This window comes from Polyodon spathula, chromosome 4 (assembly GCF_017654505.1).
Source record: "Polyodon spathula isolate WHYD16114869_AA chromosome 4, ASM1765450v1, whole genome shotgun sequence".
In the NCBI taxonomy this organism is placed as follows: domain Eukaryota; kingdom Metazoa; phylum Chordata; class Actinopteri; order Acipenseriformes; family Polyodontidae; genus Polyodon; species Polyodon spathula.
Window position 1 is genome coordinate 30388352 of NC_054537.1, and position 16883 is coordinate 30405234.

Sequence of the window (16883 nt, forward strand, 5' to 3'; positions counted from 1 at the left end):
TCCTGCTGGACTACACCGGGGGTCTCTTCCAGCACCAGAAGGTGAGACTCGGACCCTTTCTAGGCTGCCATAGGTTTATAATTGAAGCTTATTGTGCAGTCCATTTTGAATTTATCATAAAAGAAGTCGCTTCAAATTAAATGTTCTTAATTATTTTAACTCCCCCCTGATCTTTTTTATAATATATGCAAGCATCCTTAGGGGTTCTTATTTGCAATTAGTCAAATATTCTGTGGTGCCAGCAAAACTAAAGGAAACTTGTTTCCAAAGTGGCGAATCCCTGGATGCCGCCTATTCTTACTGTTATAAAGACACTATATCCATTTCTATGTTATGGGTGGAATCACCTTAACATAGATTTACCAAAAATAAACAAAACTCTGTGTTTGAGCAAATACAATTATTTTTGGGGGGTCGGGGCAGGAGAGAATTCAATTTGAAACTACTTAATAAAAAAAATAAACCTATTTGCCTGCTGCCCCATTTTAGTATCTGGTACAATTTTACATATAAAAAACATACAAAAGGCATGATGGATTTGTGTAATACAAAGGGTAGTTTCTGTTATCAAAATTTGCCCGCATCCTAATTATAATCCATGCAGACACTGAGCCAAAGCAAGGGTCAAGCCTATATTCATATTGATGATTCATATTTATAAATAGAACAGACACAGCGTCCTGTTGAATTCATAATGCAAAAAAAAAAAAAGTTTTCTAATTGTCTGATGTTAATTGAAATTTTGTCCTGTGTTGCCTTGCTCTCAGGTGTTTGTGGAGCTGAATGAGCTCATCCTGGATAAGAACCAGGAGATGCAGTGGCGGGAGACGGCGCGCTGGATCAAGTTTGAGGAGGATGTGGAGGAGGAGACGGACCGCTGGGGCAAACCCCACGTGGCCTCGCTTAGCTTCCGCAGCCTGCTGGAGCTCCGCAAGACCATTGCACAAGGTGGGGACCCGAAGGGGGTGTCACACCCTTCAGCATCACATTGCCTCAGTCTTTTACTAACATTAATCTTCATTTATAAGTAGTTGGCTTTTTTTATACCATTCTCTTACCATGTTATGGAAAGTATAACAAACCCTTCATTTTGACCTGTGACCTAAAATGGCCGCCATATTGAGGTCATGTGACTTTTGCTGCTGTTCAGGTGATCAAGGCTTTGAGATATTAGCTTCCTACTCAGTACATAGGTGTGTTATGTGATTTTCTCATCAAGTTTAATTGTGGGTGTTGTTCAATAAAATAACTGCCACCAAACTCTCATATTTCATAAATCATTTGAGGTAGTGACTTATTTTTCTTACTCATGCTAAATATGCTGGTTACCATGACATTGACCAGTGGCCTAATATGGCTGCCATATTTGTGTCATGTGACCTTTAAGTGTCTTATGTATCGACAGGACATACTGAATATTGTCATGCTGTTTGGTACAAAAAACTCACTCTGTGGCTTTCCCCTTAGATTATGCCCCCTGGGTATGATTTATATTGGAAGTGCTCATCATTGTTTTAAAGGCCCTCCCTCTTTCTGTGACATTACCTTCCCAGTGATCCGGAGTGTGAAGATGCACTTCTGTTGTAGTTTTAAACCTTGCCTTCTGTTTGTACAATTTCTGATTTCCCCTGTTGTTTGCTAACGAAAGAAGAGGTGGGTTTTGGAGCAGACAAAACACAGATTCCTACTAAAGAAATTAAACTAACTAAGTGTAAGGGTCTCCAGTTCTGAAACAGTCAGTGGCTTAAATATATCTGCAAGCTTTTAAAAGTTCAAGCCCGGTGTATTAGGTTTTTTAGCAGGGGATTACTAGTGTATCCAGTGTATTGATTACATTCATCCCATGCAAGGGCAAATACCAACTGTGCCCTGTTTTAGAAACCCTGTTTCTGTTATGGAGTCCATATTTGTATTATGCGTGATGTGTGCTGTATACTTGGTGATGGAAGGATGAATTCATTAATTTCAAAGAAAAAAAGTAACCCTACAGAGACGTGATATTTCTAAACCGCTTGACATTCCAGTTCTGGTAGAGAATTTTGTGCTAGAGATCATAGTTGTAGGAAACATAATACAATAAATCAGACGGTGATCTTGGCATCAGTGATCATAGTAGTGATCAGGCATAGTATCCCAAAGATACTATAGTCTATAAACTGCGTAGATTATGCTTGAAACTGGGGACCAGGCATTTCTTTAGAGGGAGGGGATAGAGATCAGAAATTAGTAAAGTGATAAGTTCAGTTTCCCACAGGAGCAGGTTCCTGACAGTGTTGTGTTGTGTTGCGTCTCAGGTGCGGTCTTACTGGATCTGGATCAGAAGTCCCTCCCCGGTATTGCTCACCAGGTGGTGGAGCAGATGATCATCTCGGACCAGATCAAAGCTGAGGACAGAGCCAATGTCCTGAGGGCCCTGCTATTAAAGCACAGGTGAGGAGGAGCACAAATGAGGGAGGTGTAGAGGGCAAGGGAGAGGGCACCGGATCAAACATCTCAAACTCATTCGGGACTAATGACAGAGCCACAGTGTCCCCAGTGGATCCTCTAGTAAAGGCACTTCCTTGGGGTGACCCAACCAGAACTCTCGCCTCCAGGGTTCAGTAGCTTAGGTTCCATGGGCGAAAAGAGTTAATGGTCTAGACAGCAGGAGAAGAGTTGGAATGTTGGTTCCACTAGTGAGGTGACATTCTATTTGGGGAATTTTGGGGGGAAATGCATGACAGGATACTAATGTTCTAAAATGTCACTGTGCTTGCAATTGCCACCATGTAGTTTACATATGTTTATTATTATTAGATTATTAATTAAAGTTAATCAAAAACTAGAATGTTAGGAGGTTCAGATTCCTTTTTGGAGTGTAGTAGATGCAGTCGCATGCTTCATCTGAATAAAACAACATGGTTTTCCGTATCCGATTTATAATTTAAAATACCCTTAAACAAAAAAAAAAAGCTTGATTTATATCAGTAACACGTTTGTGTCTATTTGCAAAGTAGAAATCCTAAGAAGATAATTGTTTTGTTGGTTTTCTTCCTGCCCCTGTAGCCACCCAAGCGATGAGAAGGAGTTCAGCTTCTCCAGGAACATCTCCACAGCCAGCCTGGGCTCCCTGCTGCCGCAGCACCACAGCATCAACCACAATACGCAGGCCGCCGAGCCCTCCGTCAACGACCCACTCATGGGGGGCGGTAGCCCCAAGGCCGAGCATGATACCCGCATCCATATTGACAAACTGGAGGTCAGCACCGGCCACTCCTAAACTATTTTTTTTATTCACTGCTCAAATACTGGATGTGAAGATTTTTCAACCCGTTCAAAAACATTTCTTCATGGTATATCACTTCTTATACAGTAAATCACATGCCCTGATTGCAGCTCTACCATTGGCTTGAATCTGAGCTGTAGCACAAAGTATTTTGGCACCAGAAAGCAACAGCAAGTTGTATTTCTGTAGCACTGATCTAAAATATCTGCTTAAGCCAAACTGAAGTGTACAATACAAAGAAGCAAATGAAGAAAAAGGGGAACATTAGTAGTTTGGAATTGATTTTAAAGCCTTGTTAACACTGTAGTAATAGCCAGTATGTTTAACATAGGATAATTGTTGAGCCAAATGACAGAAATATTTCTTGATTTGAGTTTGAATTGCGTGTTTGACGAATATACAAAACAGACAAAAAATCACAAGTTTTTATTTACCACAAGGGAAAGAAAACCAGAGAGAGCGCTCAGCTAATCCAAACCTAAACCCTGGCTGAGGCTCTACTCAATGCTTTATTTCTGATTTATAAATCTGTTGAAGTCTTTGCCCACCAGTTTGAAGACCTCAAGACAGATTTAAATAATGCAGTTGTCTCTGATCTCTGTTCAGTAGTAGGTGACAGTCTAGACAGTAGGCCGCCTTAGCTCCATATCGCCAGGTCAGGAGAGGAAGAGCAGATTGGTGGGACTAACATTGCTCCATGCGTTCTCTAATATGCATGTTAGAACTTTGTTATACGAAACAGAAGAAGTGCTGTATGAATGAAGTCTGACCAGTGGTGTTTCTTCTCCTGCAGAAGGATGGTGCTCCGTCTCTTGGGATACACAAGTCCAAGTCCAAGCATGAGCTGAAACTGCTGGAGAAGATCCCGGAGAATGCGGAAGCCACTGTTGTACTCGTTGGTAAGGATCTCCTGTCTAAATGTTCTTCCATATACAGAACACCATTGTAATAACTGTTGGACCCAAAGAGTGATGTTGTACTTGTGTCACTAACACTGATCTCATGAAGTAGAGGGTCAATAAATCACCATTGGGGAAAATACTAGCTGGCTTAATCTGGAGTTGGGTTACAGTATTTAGATATGTTTCTGTTTATGATCATTACAAAAAGCTGCCTAGTAAAAATCTGTGAGATATTCCATCAATTTCTATGCTTGCTTGTGATCCTCCCTGAATGAGTGTCCCAGGTGTTGCAGAGGCAGTGCAAAGCAGGGACCTCCTGAATGCTAAGCATTTCTGTCCCATCCTCAGGCAGCGTAGACTTCCTGGAACAGCCCACCATGGCATTTGTCCGACTGCATGAAGCGGTGGAGCTGGAGTCTGTGCTGGAGGTGCCTGTCCCAGTCAGGTTCCTGTTCGTCCTGCTTGGGCCCAGCAGCACTAACATCGACTATCACGAGATTGGCCGCTCCATTTCTACACTCATGTCTGACAAAGTAAGATGCCCCAGGGGCTGGAGAAGAGGGAATCTCTTTGTTTGTGTGTCTCTCGATCTCCTTCCTTTCCCCCTCTCTTTGTATCACTTACTGTATCTTTATCCATCTCTGTATCATTTGCAGTGTCTTTATCTGTGTGTGTCAGTTCAAATTCAGATTAAGCTAGCGTTGACACACCATTGTTAGCTCCACACATCTTCATTCTCTCCTACATTGCGAGAATTTTGAATAACACTTACTGAGAGATTAGATCATCTATGGTTTATTAGGGTGCAAGATCTTTTTTGTATATACGTTTGTATTACAAAGCAGACAAACCCTTCTGGTTTTCCCTGGCAGCACTTCCACAAAGCAGCGTACCTGGCTGACGACCGGCAGGACCTCCTGAATGCCATCAACGAGTTCCTGGACTGCAGCATCGTGATCCCACCTTCTGAGGTGGGGGGAGAGGAGCTGCTGAGCTCCTTGGCGCGCTTCCAGAAGGAGATGCTGAAGAAGAGGGAGGAGCAGCAGGATATCAAGCTTCTTGCCAAGGAGCCCAAGACCCCTGAGGATAAAGGTAAGACCTTGTGGTTCTGTGCCCTTTTTTTTTTTTGTTGTTAACATAAAATACATCAACTATGTTTCACATTAAGTCAAAGTTTGTTTATTTAATTTCTTTAAAGTTTAATTCTATCCCTATGAATATGCACAACTGTGTAGGTGTGACTGATTGTTGTTGTTTTGAAAGCCTGAATAAAAACAATAACATGACAGACCTATTTAAGAAAAAAAGTTTAATACAGTTTGTGACAGGGATGGCTTTGTTGACGTCAGGCCAGATGCAGGAAGAAAATAACAGGCAGTACTGCAAGTGCAAAGGCGTTTGCGGCACCGTTTATTTTGAAACACAAAAATAAAATAAAAGGTTTTAACAAAAACACCGCTTAGAGAGTGAAAATAAGTTTAAATAAAACAAATCACGAATACTAAACACAGAGGTCAGGCTGGGCAGATTGCTTTCACTGATCCTGAGTTTACCTTTTTCTTTTTGTTTTCTCCTCGCTCTTTCTCGTTCACTCCTCCGAACACCCACCCCGACTGCAGAGAGCTGCAGGTTTTTATCCTGAAATGGCCATCTCCAGATTAGCAATAAATTAAACAATTAATTAATGGGCTTCCCATCCACACTACAAAACAAAAACACCCACAGCTCTTCGCTGTCATATTTAATAGAACAATAACAAAACGCACGACTTTCACCGTCATTTAAATATATAATAAATCATAATAATAATAATAATAATAATAATACAGAACAAATATATTTTATAGGAGCAGGGCTTTAAAAATATTTGCATTGCATATTTTATATAAATTATTTAAAGAATAAGCACAGCACGCACAATTACTGCCTGATACTTGGCCTTATCAGAGTGAGCCAAGAATAACTCCCACTATATATATATATATATATATATATATATATACCATATATATATATATACACACACACACACACACACACACACACACACACACACACTGTATATGTTGCGGGAAGGCAGTGTTAAGATAAGAACCTATGCAGTAGTCAAGGTGCCCGCAAACAGCCAAGTAAGATCAATTTGTGCCCGTGCCCAAATTACTTTGAGGACCACTGACATAACCTCATCTTAATGTAAAATCCAAATCATTGGGCGAACTTAAAACACAGTGAAATAATGATTTTTTTTAATGCTTTTTTTTTATAGCAGGGTTAGAAAAAAGTCTTTGAGAACAGCTGTGTGATTTGAAAATTACAATCTTTAAACTCAATGATCATGTGTTTTGAATTCAGCAACATATCAAATACTACTAGTACCATAGCAATGTATTAGCCCCTTCCTAATATATTGATTGTATTTTACTCTGTTTCAAATGCAAAAATAAAATGGTCAGTATAAAGCTTTATTTAAACAGATTTGTATTTTTCATGAAATGCAAAATACAAATATGAAAAAGGTTATATACGTTCAACCAAAAGTCACATTTAATGTTATCTGAAGCCTTGCAGGAAGAGATGACAAAGGGAGGGAGGCGTCGCATTAAACTTAAATCTAGCTCTATGATTCATTTCAAATGGGAGTTTATTTTAAACTAAATATTTTTCAAACATATGGTTTGAACAACATCTAAAAATCCCCAGTGCCCTATACTGTGTTTCAGACTTGATCTGCTTTTTCTTGTGCTAATACAACAAATTCATTAAAGGAATGGCAAAAAGTGTGTAGAATGTTTTGCAGCTCGTTTTGCACCTGTGTGTGGTTGAATAAGTGTATCTGTCCTCCATCCCACAGGGGCCCTAAAGATCATCCAAGCGGTCGTGGGGGATGATGACGACCCACTGCAGCGGACCGGCCGACCCTTCGGGGGGCTGATCCGCGACGCCCGTAGGAGGTACCCCAAGTACCTGAGCGACTTCAAGGATGCCCTCAACCCTCAGTGCATGGCTGCCATCATCTTCATCTACTTCGCTGCCCTCTCCCCTGCCATCACTTTTGGAGGCTTGCTGGGTAAGCAAAGCACTCTGCTTGTGGGAGTGCAAACTGTTCAGTTACTTGTTCTCAGTCTTGTAACTTTTCTGTTATTTTGCTACTTGTTTGTGTATTCAATTGTTCATTCAAGTTTTCTACCCATTTGCTTTTGTCTTTTATCTAAGCTGTCGATATTTGTTATCCCAATGTAATGGGGATATAGGATAGGCGCTTGTATATCTGTTCTTAGGTAATTATATTTAGCTGTGATTAAACTTTATATGGGAAATCTCAAGTTCATACTAAGCTTGAAATGCATTTGCTTCCTGGTGTATATTGCATCATTATGGGTCCTTACTTATTCCTCAAACATTCCAACAGCAGAGTTCATGCTCTGCCCCCAGTATATGCAGCACTGTCCCTGTAGTTCCCAGCTTGGTCAGGTGTCAGGGAGGCAGAGGGGTATACTGTATAGGTACTCCCATAGTGACCAGGCCTGTGTTTCCCAGGTGAGAAGACGGAGGGTCTGATGGGTGTGTCAGAGCTCATCATCTCCACAGCGCTCCACGGCGTGGTGTTCTGCCTGCTCGCTGCCCAGCCCCTGCTCGTGGTTGGTTTCTCTGGGCCCCTGCTAGTCTTTGAAGAAGCTTTTTATTCTGTGAGTACCCAGTTCTCACTCTAAAGACTTTTGGGGTGGGGCTCGGTGATCAAAAAAAAAAGTTTGTATATATCAACATGTAACAAGTACGACAACTTTAGGACTTGGATGTCTAGCTTGAGCTGTTATGAGTAGACAGCTGAACGATTGTAAAGCTGATTTAATGGTAAAACATTAAACACCCATACTGCCCATGCAGAATAGCTGTAGGCTGTGCTGCAGTAGAATACTGTGTCTCACATGCCTGTCTGCCCCCTCTCAGTTCTGCAAGGCCAATGGCATGGAGTACCTGACGGGTCGGGTATGGATCGGGTTCTGGCTCATCCTCATCGTGCTCATCATGGTGGCGTTCGAGGGCAGTTTCCTGGTGCGCTATGTCTCGCGCTTCACCCAGGAGATCTTTGCCTTCCTCATTTCTCTCATCTTCATCTACGAGACCTTCTCCAAGCTGGTCAAGGTACTGGGGCAAACATGTCAACATTGCATTGCTCACAGGCTTTTTCCTGTTTCGTGTTACTGAAAGTTATATATTTTAGAGTACATTATTTAACAAATAGTGCAGTCTTATTGAGATGCTTTTTTTGGTGTTTATTCAACTTAAATTATATATTATAATTATATCACACCTTATCAGTGTGTGAAATCAAGTAATTTGTTTAGTACAAACTGTTGGGAATATTAGAATCAAGGGAGGCGCCTGTGATTTGTCACAGTTGATGTACAGCTATTGCCATACGTTTTGCATCACCTAGAATTTTAGGATTGAGATATAATTTAAAAATAAAAATTAGGTTAGAAAAAAATAAGTGCAGAAGGGCTGGACGTTGCATTATATCTGCTCTGTGATCTGTTGTATTCTAACCTCCTGCCTCCCCTCTCTCTCTGCAGATATTCCAACTGCACCCCCTGCAACCCTGCTCTCTGAACAACAGGACATCGAGTAACTGGACACAGCCTCTGATGAGCAAAGTGTCCCTGGAGGCGGGGAACAGCAGCACCTCCACGGCAAGGAAGGCGATTGTGATGGGAAAGCCCAACACAGCCCTGCTCTCGCTAGTCCTCATGGCCGGGACCTTCTTCATCGCTTTCTACCTGCGCAAGTTCAAGAACAGCGCCTTCTTCCCTGGCAGGGTGCGTCTCAGGCTTGCATGGTTTATCTCTTTCAACACTGACTGGTTTCCCAGACCCTGATTTTAGAGCTAATTTTGGATCACTAAGATTACATTAGATCTATGTCTTCAAGAGACATGGAAAAGACTTTGCGTTGAACTGCTTGTTTGTTTTAGTATTCCTAGATTCAGCACTACTGGGCGCTTAATAGTTATGAATGATACATTAGTGTTAATTGGGGTCTGTGAATCCAACCTTTGATAACTTTACACACAGGATAATTGATAAATTTGCTATATTGTATTTATAAAATGCCTATATATTTAACCTGAGAAATAATATAATAATACACAAATAAATAAGCCAAGAGGGCAGTGTTTAACATGCAAATTTCCAGTGTTTGCTGTTCACGTGTTTTTCAATAGTCTCATATGCTGTTTTTTCTTGCAGATTCGAAGGTTAATTGGAGACTTTGGGGTGCCCATCGCCATTCTCATCATGGTGCTGGTGAACTACAGCATTACTGACACATATATACAGGTCAGTGTGAGAAGGGCATCATTTCTCACAAGCATGGCTCTCCTTTATTTTTCTTTATTACTAAGAGAGGTTTGGAACTTGATCATAATGAAAAGGCATTATAATGCACTAGTTTTGACTCGCTCAGTACCTGAATCTATATGCCTGTTTCCTGGAGCTTCATGGTCTCTGTCACGTGTTTGATGACAGTGTGCTATTTCACTGCTTGCAGAAATTGAGCGTGCCCAGTGGATTCTCGGTGACCAGCCCAGACTTGCGAGGTTGGGTGATTAACCCCTTCGGTGACAAAAAGGAATTCCCCATCTGGATGATGGTGGCCAGCATCCTCCCAGCCATCCTGGTCTTCATCCTCATTTTCATGGAGACTCAGATCACATCGTGAGGCTCTTTTTTTTTTTTCCCCCCGCTTTCTCACTTGTGCCCGCACTCTGCCCTTCACTGTGTTACCTCTCGTTCCCCTCATATCTCCAGGCTCATCGTCACTAAGAAGGAGCGGATGCTAGTGAAGGGATCCGGGTTCCACCTGGACTTGCTCATCATCGTAGTCCTGGGGGGGGTTTGCGCCCTGTTTGGACTTCCCTGGATGGCCGCAGCCACTGTCCGTTCTGTCACACATGCCAATGCACTGACTGTCATGAGCAAGGCTGTAGCACCCGGGGACAAACCCAAGATCCAGGAAGTCAAAGAGCAGAGAGTGACTGGGCTGCTGGTGGCTATCTTCGTAGGTAGGTCTTCTTTTCACATTGATTGACTGTAAAGTAGGAATTTCCTTAATGAAGTCAAAATAACAATTACCACTAGGGGTGTACACTGGTAATCCTTCCCACTGACATTGTGAATGTTTAATAATTTCTAATCATTAACAAACTTACTGTTTCAGGAATTGGGGGTGGGCGGGGGGGTGGAGGAGTTACTGATGCATACCACTATCACTCCAGTATATAGATTGAACCTTTCTCATGTTTTGTTCAGTGACTGTGGACCAAAGCAAAAATATACTGGTCACTATTAAATATACCAAATGCTGAAACAGTAATAAGTGATGAATATAAAAATCAATTATTCTGCATTATAGTGGTAAAAATATCATTTACCACAATGAACCAGCATGCAGAGGGAGACGAGGGCAATTGCGCTCATTTCCAGAACAAGGGTTTGTGCTGTGGAAGTACACTATTAAATAAAAAAAGACTACCACTTTGACCTTTCTTCCTGCCTGCCTGCCTGCTGCCCCCAGGTTTGTCCATTGTGATCGGTGATCTCCTGCGGCAGATCCCCCTGGCTGTCCTCTTCGGGATCTTCCTCTACATGGGGGTGACATCTCTCAACGGCATCCAGCTGTACGAGCGCATGATGCTGCTGCTCATGCCCCCCAAATACCATCCTGACAAGACCTACGTCAGAAAGGTGAGGGCTACATTGACCTCTACTTATAGCTATTTGGAGAATTTGCAAAAGGCTACAAGGCTAGTAATTGTCAGATATTAACCAGTCACTTTGCAATCTTCGGCAAGCTAAAGATACAACATTTGGCTCTACTCCAACCATTGATCAGTTTTAAAGGCAGCTCATCACACACTGTGGGATAACTGATGTTTGAAGGTGTTTGGATTATATTTCTCTGTGTAACGCATTGCACCAGGCACAGTTAAAGAAGCAGTAACTCCTGGAGTTTTCAAACTTGTGTTTCATATAATTGTACTTTTAAAGCTCCAGGAGTATCTTGACTATTTCCTTAAAACATGTCATTGCACCAGAACGACTGGGATTAGCTTTCCAAAACAGCATTCACTTGTATTAAAGGATGTGATAAATTGATTTTACAGTATACATGGAAGCTTATCTGTACTGTTAGGGTGCTGCACTCAAAAATGGTGCCTTTTTTTGGTTCCCAAAAGAGATGCAAGAGGTTAGAAATGAAAAAGGCCTTTTATACTGCTGCACCCTGATACATGCTGATCATCTTGAATGCATAATGTGAAATAAATTGAATTTACTGGTCATTTTCTAATTAGATTAAAATTTCATTTTTTGCTAGTAACAAATGTTAATAATAATGTTTATAATAATAATAATAATAATAATAATAAATAATATTAAAAAGAAAGAATCGATATTTCCAGGTCTTTGTTTCTCCAACTTCCCTGTTAGTTCAAAGCTGTGCATGTTACATATTCCAATGGGATAGGTGCTGTAACAGTCTTGCTGTCTCTCCCTGGCAGGTGCGCACTCTGCGGATGCATCTGTTCACAGGGCTGCAGCTGGTGTGCCTGGCAGTACTCTGGGCAGTCATGTCCACAGTGGCCTCCTTGGCATTCCCCTTTGTTCTCATCATGACCGTCCCCCTCAAAATGCTCGTGCTGACCCGCATCTTCACCGAGCGCGAGATGAAATCTGTAAGTACAGTGGGAGAGGGGCTGTCTGTTGGTATCTCTTTCAATTTATCTGTTTGTCTTTTGCATTAAAGTGCTTGTGCATACAGCTATCAAAATAATTCTAGTAAATCTTATCTAAAATGTATTGCCATTGTTTTCATAGATGTTACATTTTCTTATATGAAAGAGGCACTCATGTTAAACATGTATTTGATTATTTGATTATATATGTATTGTATTTTATAAGCATTTGTAAACAATTAAACCAATGAACGCTCTTTCGCTATGCAGCCGACGACATTTCACTTTTTTAGACGATCACGCGCGATCATATATAATATATATATATATATATTCCGCTACAAAATGTAATTGACTAAAACAATCTTTGTTTATAAATGGCTTAATGTATTCCCCTCTCCCCCCAGTTGGACGGAGATGATGCAGAGCCCACATCTTTTGATAAGGAGGGTCAAGATGAGTATGATGAGATGCCCATGCCTGTGTAAGCTGCCCATCCACCACCTGCCCTGACAATCAACCATGCCAGCCTACCAGCCACCCAGCCAGTCAGGGTGCCAGAGCCGCTCAGCAGGGAACCAGACCTGCTCCTCCACTGTGTATTTGGAAATGATGGAATGCTGTTTGTGGGTCTTTCAGAAAACCCCCCCTTCACCCCCCAAAAAAACTTCCTGAAACTTGTGCTGAAGTACTTTATAATATGGATGGGTCACATGAACCTGATGCCACCTAAAAAAAAAAAAAAAAAAAACATTTATTTATATTCCCCACAAAATAAATGTGTTTTGTACATTTCAATAGGGATTGCTTAATCAGAAACAAAACTAGCTTAGGCTGTGTAAGCCCCACACACACACGTTAAATAAAAGAGCTGCTCATTTTCATTATACCATGGGCAGAAACGTAATGAACATACACATGGTGAGTGTGAATCCCAAGAGAAAGCCAGGCTTCAGTTCTATCTCAGCTGCTTTTGCAATCGCTATGAAAGAATTCTATGTGCAATGTATTTATTTTGTATTGCTTTGTTCACCACTACCAGTGAACCATACCTTTCTTTTCATACCTCTGTTTAACCCTACTCCCCCCATATAAAAGTTAGAGGTTCATGTTAAGATTATTATTTGTGACTGGTGGTAGCCACAGAAATAAGACTGTTGCTAGTAAACGCAGCATCTTAAACTGTAGAGATAATGTGTTTAGAAATTCAAGTAACAATGGTGGTTATTTAGGGATCACAGCATAAGAGTAGCCCGATACTTATCACTTATTCCCCAACTCAAAATCCTACTCAATACACTTGTAATCATGTCAGGCCAGACCCATGTGAGGCATAATGCTATCCTGTGGTTCCAGCTCACTGTCCCTTTCACAAACACGCACAAACAAATACTTTCGCACAACTGCTCAACTCATTCCAGTTTCTCAAGAGCAAGTTTTTTTGTTTTTTTTAAATCATTCCGTCTAGTAATATACTTTCTCTTTTTAGCAGCAGTGGAAGTGGGTACGTTTTAATTAAAGAAACAGCACTACCTTGCTATTTTGGATGATAGTGCCGCTAAATGTTTTTAAAAAAAGCAGAGTAACTCTAGGTTGACGGTGCATTGAAGTGGCTAGATGGCCAAGATACTATACAAAGAAAAGGGGCTGGTGTTGTATTCATCTTTGTTGGTGTCGGTGTACTGTTCAACCTGACGTGTGGATACTTAAACGTATTACAGTGCGCCCGTGTTTGTCTTCTTTATAAACATGTTTTAGAATACAGAAATATATTTTAGACAATTTCATGAATAAGCGGAAAACATAAAATTATATTGTTATTGTATACCACACAAACAAACATACATACGTTATTTGCATAAAATAAATTTGATTCAGTTGTGGCCTTAAATGTACACACACAGGGTAAATGTTGAGCATGCTTAAAAATATGTTTTGTGTGTGGATGTATATATACACATATAATGGTTAGAGTGTTGGAGTCTTCTCCCTGTTACTGGGTCAGAGCTTTCAGTTATACTGTTTTTCTTTTGTCATCTGTTAATGGAAAGTGTTACATATGTGTTTATCAGAATGATTAATATATTTTTTTTTTTTGTGCTGCGTCAACACTATTATCTTACTACAATGTGTGTTAGAGTATATACAAAAATTATCTTTTGATTTTAGCCTTTTCAAATAATAATGTACCATATGTATTTAGCTGTGTGATATTTTATCCAGGATAATCATGTGGGGGTGTACAGACCCTTTACCAACATACTTGAATCCTGGTGTGGCAGTGAAGAAGCGTTCAATGCGACAAAGGGGAGTTAATAGTTTTAACAGTTTCAATATAAAAGTTTCAGATGATTAAGGCTTTGTTCCAGTGCATGGGGAATTTCTTAAAAACAAATACATTTTAGAAAACTAAGACGCACACTATGCATTGTTTTAATTAATGTATTATTTTTATTTTGTATTCCCATTGTAGTGGAGGTAGAGAACAGGTGTGTTAGATGTGTTGTGTGTCTTTTGGAGTTTATTTTAAACGAAATTCTCACTACTTCTTTACTGTTGCTGCTATCCAGCACGTAACCTAGTATCAGCAGCGTGCCAGCTGATTTGATGAGATAGTTTATGATTTTAGGAGGCTGTGTGGTCCAGTGGTTAAAGAAATGGGCTTGTAACCAGAAGGTCCCCACTTCAAATCTGCTCAGCCACTGACTCATTGTGTGACTCTGAGCAAATCACTTAACCTCCTTGTGCTCCGTCTTTCGGGTGAGACGTTGTTGTAAGTGACTCTGCAGCTGATGCATAGTTCACACACCCTAGTCTCGTGTCTTGTAAAGCGCTTTGTGATGATTGTCCACTATGAAAGGCGCCAAATAAAGACGATGATTATTATTATTATTTTTATTATTATATCTTTTATAATGGGAATTGGTGGTCTCTGCAAAAGCAGTGCTTTGTTAGTTCTTTCAAAAAATATAGTATATCCATAGTTTTATATAGCATATTTTCACACAGTAGGAACTATGCATGTGCACTTGTAATGAATTGACATCTCAGCACATTGAATTGATTGGAAAGGCAAGAAAAAGTTAGATGCAAACCACAAACTATACATTCCCAAAGGTAAATGTCTTACCAATCAACTACAGAATAAGCTGCTGTAGTCGAGAGTTAAGTAGGGGTCTTACGCAGGTGTCAGTATTGTTAACTCGTCAACTGCTAGGAGGAGGTGCATTACATTCTCCTCCCTGCTCCATCAAAACTCGTCCTTGAGCTCACACACAAGTGCACATCCATCTAGGCTCGGGGAGGGAGTTTCAGTGTCTGGCTTGTAACCACGGCCACTCACCGTGCCCCAGGATTGGGAGTGACTTTAGAATCACATCTCCAAGCCAGCATATGTGCTATAGCTGCAATAGAAAGAACAGACATTAAATTGCCTGTTTCAATCAGGATTTGACCTGTGTCCTGTGTCACAGTACTGGGTTTTAGACCATGCTTTAGAAGTTTAGAACAGGATTATTAAAATAGAAATGTAAAACATGTTTACCAAGCTATAGTTTTGTTTTTGTTTTTTTAATATATGTATAAAATATGCACATACACACAAAAACAACAATTTTAATTGGTCAAATCCACCTTTCCATATGAAAGGGAAATGTATCCCAAAAATATTTGTTTTGGCTACTTTGATATACTTCTAATACATTCTAAATGTTAGCTGTATAAAATACATTCCAACTGTATATGAAGTAAGATCAAATACATTTGCAGTATATTTCTGATGTATTTCCTTCATATGTGGGCTGCTTACCTGGGTGTCACAGCACTATGTTGCTGGCACACAAAATGTGCTATTCAAATGTCACAAATAAAGAATAAGATTTGGTGTTTCACGTCCATTTGGAAATACTGTATTGTGTGGTGTTGCGTAGGTTTCATTGTTTGATAGGCTGACAGACATTACATATTCTGTTTTTTTGTTTGTTTTTTTTTTTAATCCGCATTCTTGAATGATGTGGGAGTAACAGCATGAGAGTGCCTTTCCCCTGGTACAGTGCAGGCTTCTGTAGTATAACCCTGCACAGTCACTTAATTATATATACTGTACACCACACACACACTCTGATCTGTCAGCGTGCCTTAACCCTGCCCCAGAGAAAGAGAGCGTGCTGTTTTCAGTGATGGGAAGGCAGTCCATTCTCCGTGCCAATCCAGGTGTTACATGTCTGTTACATGTCGCTTGTTGCAACATAAATAATTATACTGTAATGGGTGTAGTGTGGTGGATTAAGTAGTTTATATCAGATTATCTGTTAGATTTATGTCAATTGCTACAAGCTGTACATAGTTCTACATCTAGTTTTAAAAAATAATAAATGAATTTTCTATTTAACTGTACTGGTGTTTTGGTTTTTTGTTCATCAAATGTAATTGCATTGATTTATGAAGGTTTAAATATGATCATGTGTCTTGTAAAATGAATTTCACAATATAGGATGGTGTTATAGCAGTTTCTACAAGTCCCTAATACAAATCGTAACAGCACGTTCCACACCAACTTATTTAACCAGGCACCTGAGGGACTACTGTTTGGAGTAGGTGAGAGTAATTCAGTACCCATGCTTTTCCACTACTATCCAGTCCCTCAAAGAAAGTAACAGTGATCTTCTAGAAAGTTGGCTTTCAACAGGATTTCAATGCAACATTTTTAGTTGAGGTGGGTTTAAAAAAAAAACAAAAAAAAACAGACTCAATAATTTCTCCACTGGAACTTAACAAAAACTCTTCAACTGGAATTCAACACAATAAGGGCTTGTTTAGAATTAGAACATAAGACTTGGTTAATCAGAATAAGAGCAATGATACAACATTTGCCTCTGACATAAGTCTAGAGCAGAGGTTAAACCAGTGATGCACCTCCTCTTCCTTACAATAAGATAGCTGCACTCAAGCATATGAAACACTGAAAGGCAAGTTTTAGTGTCTT

At 40.3% G+C, this 16883-nt stretch overlaps 1 protein-coding gene across 10 annotated transcripts in view; it reads left to right on the forward strand.

The window, feature by feature from the left end:
- The window catches only part of LOC121314397 (anion exchange protein 2-like), an 88752-nt gene extending 75946 nt beyond the window's left edge, over positions 1 to 12806 (forward strand). For all 10 annotated transcript variants that reach the window (XM_041247606.1, XM_041247612.1, XM_041247604.1 and 7 more), the window contains 16 exons: positions 768 to 948; positions 2295 to 2430; positions 3046 to 3238; positions 4059 to 4164; positions 4516 to 4700; positions 5040 to 5259; positions 7019 to 7234; positions 7705 to 7853; positions 8116 to 8310; positions 8742 to 8984; positions 9414 to 9503; positions 9715 to 9881; positions 9975 to 10228; positions 10741 to 10910; positions 11726 to 11899; positions 12307 to 12806. In XM_041247606.1, coding sequence (XP_041103540.1) covers positions 768 to 948; positions 2295 to 2430; positions 3046 to 3238; positions 4059 to 4164; positions 4516 to 4700; positions 5040 to 5259; positions 7019 to 7234; positions 7705 to 7853; positions 8116 to 8310; positions 8742 to 8984; positions 9414 to 9503; positions 9715 to 9881; positions 9975 to 10228; positions 10741 to 10910; positions 11726 to 11899; positions 12307 to 12387 — 2760 coding nt within the window. In that variant the 3' untranslated portion in view covers positions 12388 to 12806. The remainder of the gene's footprint in view (positions 1 to 767; positions 949 to 2294; positions 2431 to 3045; positions 3239 to 4058; positions 4165 to 4515; positions 4701 to 5039; positions 5260 to 7018; positions 7235 to 7704; positions 7854 to 8115; positions 8311 to 8741; positions 8985 to 9413; positions 9504 to 9714; positions 9882 to 9974; positions 10229 to 10740; positions 10911 to 11725; positions 11900 to 12306) is intronic.
- The last annotated feature ends 4077 nt before the right edge of the window (positions 12807 to 16883 follow it).